This window comes from Hippoglossus stenolepis, chromosome 1 (genome assembly GCF_022539355.2).
Source record: "Hippoglossus stenolepis isolate QCI-W04-F060 chromosome 1, HSTE1.2, whole genome shotgun sequence".
NCBI classification, from domain to species: domain Eukaryota; kingdom Metazoa; phylum Chordata; class Actinopteri; order Pleuronectiformes; family Pleuronectidae; genus Hippoglossus; species Hippoglossus stenolepis.
This window is the reverse complement of record NC_061483.1, coordinates 24,585,206-24,591,589: the sequence shown is the minus strand read 5'-3', so window position 1 is coordinate 24,591,589 and position 6,384 is coordinate 24,585,206. Positions and strand designations below refer to the sequence as shown.

Below are 6,384 nucleotides of genomic sequence, written 5' to 3'. Positions count from 1 at the left end.
TAAAACGACATTAACAAATGTGGATTAATCCTCAAACATAGTCTGCAGCATTTATGCAAATTGTGTATAAAGAGTTCAAATGTCAGTGAGGGGGCCTGCGAGCAGATGCTGATTAGAGAGAACATTGCCTTGAAACCTTTAAGGACAATGTCATATCTGAAAAACTACGGAAATTAGAGACTTTGGGGACTTATGGGTAAAAACATGCAACATAAAAACATCTGACCATACTGGTGATCAATAGAATTAGTGAAATAACAGAGGGAAACAATACTGAGTGATTTCAGAGACATAACACTGTGAGGTGAACTGCTGCTCCACCCCTGAAGGTTATTCATGGTAATAAAGTTAAATCTTGTGCACAGGAAAAATAAAGCTTTAATGTTACAGCTTATTGGTCAAAGGCTATCTGTGTTAACCGCTGGGCTCTAAGCTACAGGATGAAGTTAAAATCAATAGCATTTAAACAGTTCACAGCCTCAGAGGATCCTGATGCTCTAAACTCAATGAGCCGCTTGATACACTTTGATACTTTAGGTTTTTAATTTCAAGCTCTGAACTTCACATTTCTGTGTTTTCATCTTTTTATTGTTTTAAAATTAAAATATACTTATGTGAGTGTCCTGTCTAACAAAGAAGGATCTCACTATTTTGTGGGCTTCACTGGAAATCCTGTTGGTGTAGCGCAGGACCTCAAGCTCCATATCATTCTTAATGAGACGGCTGCAGAAACAGATGGAAACATGAAGTCAGAATTCATTCAACTCTCACGTTAAGCTCAAGGAATACAGTATCTGTAGTGTGATGGCTGAAGATCCTCCATCCATTGTCTAGACCACTTATCCTGTAAGGGTCACAGGGAGGCTGTCCTGAGCTGAGATTTCTATCCAGTTGATAGACAGTCTCATGATCTACATTTACAATTCTAGAGATGCACTCAAAGAAATGCTTATTATTACAAATGAACACATATAAATATTTATAAATGAAATATGTAAGTGAATTAAAGACCATTTCAGCTGTGTATGCATATATATTTGCCTTCAACGTATTTCCATTGCATTACCAAGGAGCCAAGTCTTGACCCCATGCTGTGATCTTGACCTTTAATGAAAATCAATAGTACAGGTCCCTAAACAAGTTTAATGGTGTAGAACTATATATAAAACTGTACCAGCTTTGATTTAAATCTTGGCTCTAAGATCATTTGGCTGATTTATTTGGGTTGGAAAAACAGTAGCTGCACCTTAAATGACTAGAAATTAAGAACAAACTAAAGAGTATTAAGGATTTCTACAACAATAGAAGCAAGTAAATAACACAAGGCAGCGGTAACCAATAGTAACACTAATGAAATTGAAAGAAAAAATAGCCCATTAAAAAAAAAAGAGAACCATGGGAGCTGTGGAGAGAAGAGGGGGCGAAGGGGTTCAATCAAGCCCTTCTCCTCAGGAGGTGTGCCTGAACAGCATTACTCCTCATTTCAGAAAATGTCAATTCATCTGGAGGCTGCAAACTCTAATGCCAAGGACGACCAGGCAAGCACGAAGTCCATTACAGCTGTGTAGACCGACCTCTGACTCTTAGAGGGAAAAAAGCCCCTGTTTCTGATTACACACACACACACACACACACACACACACACACACACACACACACACACACACACACACACACACACACACACACACACACACACACACACACACGACTGGGCAGCTGTAATTAAAGAGGTTTGTGTATTCAATCTGAATCTGACTGTAAAATGTGACTTTGTCAATAAAATTATAAAACAAATTCTAATTACTTACCATTCCACAATGACTGGGTGTAAGAGAGTGTTGTTCACTTGGAACCTGATTTAAAAAAATGTAACAAGAAAGAGTACAATTATAGATATATAATGCAATCTGATGCTAATGGTTATTTTACTTTGATAATAAGAACAGAGACTTTTCAAAGCAGTAAAGGTCAGAGTGTAGAGGGGATAAAATAATGAAATATATTCAGTTAAAAGACAAAAGAAGAAAGACTAGTGCGAAGGACAACAGTATCATTACATGAATTGATAACTCACAAACAAAGGCAGCTTAATTACATTACAGTGTGTTCAGAAATAGGTTAATCTGCCGCAGTGTGCATAAGAGTCTTCTGTATCCTTGGTAGTTAAAGACCCCCCCCCATAGTAAAAGAAAGTACAATGATGTTCATGCAAATTGATGCCAAATAAACATACCCACTAATTCCTTCAAAGGAGGCTTCACGGCAGATGCTCCCACTATCTGTATTCTGTCCTCGCTGCATGGAAAGAAAAACAAACAAAATCACCACCAACTGCATTTAAACACAGAAACAGAGCATGAGGCTGGTTTATATTCATGATGATGATATATTCCAAAAATAACCAATGGAAAATATTTAGTTTATTGCATCTGTAGAAGTAGTGAGAGGAGTATACATGAATTATCAAACTGCATCTTTAGAAACAGATCAATAATCAGTTTTTGAAGCTGACACCGATTGTAAATAGCAGATATATTATGCCACTTTAGTTCAGTTAATACACAAACACAATAACAGGATTCATTGTTTTTTTGTTTTGTTATGATGAATGAGCTGAAGCACAAACATAAAGCAAGACAAGATGGGGTGAGGCACATCTGACTGAAGCTTTTACAGGCCTCCTTCCCTGAAGACTATTCTGTAAAAATTACCCACTCGACACACTCAACGAAGAGTTGCTCTTGTCATCAGTCGTCTGATATCCAGTAAATGTATATATCTCCGGATATTATCAGGTAAGAATGAGTGATGCATACCAGCGTTAGGAGCACTGCTGGTGTCAGCTTGGACAGGACATCAACAATCTGAAGGGAAGCAGGGAAGAAGTGATTAGTAGACCGAGACCCACAATAGAGCAGCAGAAACAACAAACATCATCCCTCTTCGACTCTCAGGCAGCAGAATAAAGGTCACTCTGGCAGGCGCCATTGTGGCAAGGTGGTCTCTCTGGTTCTCTGCAGCACGCTGACTCCTCTGCTAAAAGCCTAAATGTCAAGATTCCTAACAAAAGACACCGTGGTGATCCTGGAGGATTGTTTTGATTTATTAAAACTGGCTTCTTTCTAAATGTAAAGCAAAGCACCTAAATCACCTCAAATCTACATTGCAGTTCAATTTTTTGACACTAGAATACGTGTCGTGATTGAAATGATTCAACTAGTTTAACTATTGACTGAAAGTATGAAAAACAATTAGAGACTTTATTGATTTAACCTTTAAGAGTTTTAAATGTATTCTATGCCCAAATAAGATTCACTCATATTTGGAGGAGTTGAATTAAACACACTTGTAAGTCAAGTAAAACCAGAATGTGGAGCTTTCTGTGCAGAGTAATGAGGTTTTCTTAAAATATAATGAAACCAAAATCAATGCAAACACTTCAATTAAAGATATTTGAGATAATACGCGACTTGCTGAACAAAGTTTTTCCTAAAGATGTTGTCACAGAGATACAGAATCTGTTACCTCCATCTCAACCGGTGATTAATTAGTACATCTAACACCTCAGGTAGGTGGAGAAATTTAAAAATATGAATGGATGAGTCATAGAAAAGGTCACAGTGTAAATATAGAAATGAAATGTGATCATAAGTGATTAGTTCACCAGTAGAAGCTGTGATATTATAATCTGAATATATTGTTTTGATTTGTTAACATGCATGTTTCCATTATAGCTCCAGAGCTGTCAAGCCTCCAATATGGCTCCCGTGGGAATCTGCTGCCAACACTTCTATACATGACTGTTTCCCAAACTCTCAGAATAAGCAATTAGGCAGTCTGGACTGGAGTGAGTATTTTTTTTTTTATTACATTAATAAACAATTCCCCAGAGAATTTAGCCTGAGCTGTGCCCACTGATGAATTGTTCCAACAAATTAATTTTCAGTATGGTGGCGCACGTGCTTTGGATGAGCTCAGCTACTCCCACTTTCACTGATGCTATGAATTGTCCCCCAGAGCTTTTACATCACAATGTCCAAAACATCTAATCAAATGCAAACAGGCCTCTATCTTCAAATTTCAATGCTCATCTCTACTTTAATCCCTTTGAATAACAGGTTTAGTTGATCAAATATAAATGATGCAGGTCCAGTGTTTTTGCTGCCACTGGTCTTTTTCTTTGACAAGAGGAGAAGAGAAGACGACTTTCACCTTTAAAACAGTCTGTGAAGTCACTGATGTCATTTCCTGTAACTTCATAGCTCGGTGACTTTGCATCAAGGTTCAGTTACTGCACATGAAAAAGGTCACACACCCACAAAGAGTGACACAAACACTGACAGACTTACATCACAGGCGTATTGCACCACATCAACAGCGTACTTCTCCTTGAAGTGCTCTTTAGTAAAGATCCTGTCAACAGATGCAAAACACACAGGTGGAAAAGAGGAGTTGAATAAACACAGTAAAAGACAAAAATAGATGGATTATGTTACAGTTTAGTGAAAACAATTTATGGATTCAGAAGAAAGACCAGAGGGACAAAGCAAAACTAATGACAACATTAGTACATTGTTGTGCTGATTAAGTAACTCCTGAGTGAAATGGGCTTTTTATATAGATGACAGGAATGATGCAAGGTTTTATAGCAATTACCTTGTTGCCAAACGTGTGAATTATTATTGTGAATCTGCAATCAAATTTCATCTTAACGAGGATTTGGGGCATTTTGCAAAATGATTAATTATTTCCAAAACAAGCAATTAGTATATTAAAAAAATCTATTATTTGAGCAATTCATAATGTCCAATATAGTGCAAAAAAAGTCGATGTATAGTCAGAAATTACTATGTTGTGAATTTTAGATGCATTTACAATTAACTAATTTAATTCAAACACAATCTAACTGTGGAGCAAATGACTTTATTAACCCTGTCGAGCTCCCAGCTCTGCAGTCGCTGGTGATGATTGTTGGCCATGTACACAGCTCTGTGAGGATTGGTGGGACTCACTCTCCCATCCAGGTGGCATAGCTGTCCAGCAGTTTGGGAACGAAAAGGATGGATTTCCCAGAGTCCACATCAATGGCTCCGTAACAGTCAGGCTCAGTTACTGCAAAGGCCCAGTGGAAGAAGGACTCCTGCAGAAGGGAAACCATCAGCAAGGACACAAATAAAGAAAATTATAAGTCAGACGGAAGAAAGCAGGGGGACAGCATATTCTGCTCAGATGATTACATGAGGAAAAACTAGGATGTTGTGCAGTTTTAGCTGGATTTACTGAGGTGAATACATAACTCAGCAACAAAATGTTTAATGTGTTAATTCATTTATGTTCACATACAGTCACAACGTATTTCTCTGTAAGGCAGGTGTGACACATTTTTGCAATCCATTAATGCTGGCTATCATTTTATTATATTGAACTTTTATGGTAATCAAAAAAGGTTTGATTAAAAAGATTAAAAGTTATGGGTGTACATTTTATGGGATGGACTTGCCCGGACTACATGGGGATATGCCACTCAGCCACTCCAAGAACATCTTTATGACCATTGCCACTTATCGAGATCCTGTTTGAACGTGTTAGTATCGACCTCGTTGGGAGATTTCACAGAACCACACAAGGATCATCACTTTGTGTTGGTCCTTGTGGATAATGAAATGTAATATCCAGATGCAGTGCCTTTGCATACCATTTCTGCAAAACAGTGTTGTGAAGGCAAAGCTTCAGGTCATGTCCTGGGTGGGGATCTTAAAAGATATCCTAACCAACCAGGGCACCCATTTCATGTCATGCACACTTAAGGAATAAAGGGTATGTACTCAGACTGGGTATAAAAAACATAACTTGGTCTTCGTGAACAGAAAGGACGTACGTGTTTCTTTGAATAGAGCGGGGAGGTGAGATCCAATCTGAGATCCGATCACAAGACGCATGTGGGGCCACATTTTAACGCCAAGTGTGAACGCACACACTCAGAGCTGTCCACTTGTGATCGGATCACAGAAACCACAAGTCAATACCCGGTGTGTACACGGCCTATGATCTGTTCCATTGAGAGTAACTGAACCTGTGTGCCAGAGAAGCCAGGCTGAAACCGCACTGGGAGACTTTGGGTCCCTTTGTTTGAGAACTGGGTCAGGAAACCCGCTACAGCTTCATCTCCCATCTGCTTCATAAATGGATGATGTTATTAATATTATCAACTATATTATTTTGTTTTTTCACTTGGTTGACATGTTTGGCCACATTTTCTCCTTCTCTGTATGTAAGGCAGAGAATGTTCATTCTGGCAATACCTGCTTACTGGCCATAGGTGTAGAGTCATCAATAAAGGAAAGGGAAAGGAAACTAAATTGTAATGGAAAGCAACAGACT

The 6,384-nt window shown here is 38.4% G+C and overlaps 1 protein-coding gene across 1 annotated transcript; it reads right to left on the bottom strand.

Annotated features, from left to right (window-relative positions):
• Positions 1-391: 391 nt before the first annotated feature.
• On the bottom strand, positions 392-5,161 carry LOC118109154 (xaa-Pro dipeptidase). The gene is made up of 7 exons (XM_035156019.2): positions 5,016-5,161; positions 4,353-4,416; positions 2,820-2,867; positions 2,237-2,298; positions 1,812-1,856; positions 648-723; positions 392-433 (listed from the first exon to the last, which is right to left on the bottom strand). Exons 1-7 carry the CDS (start codon positions 5,159-5,161, stop codon positions 392-394), a joined length of 483 nt encoding a protein of 160 aa, XP_035011910.2.
• Between the last annotated feature and the right edge of the window lie 1,223 nt (positions 5,162-6,384).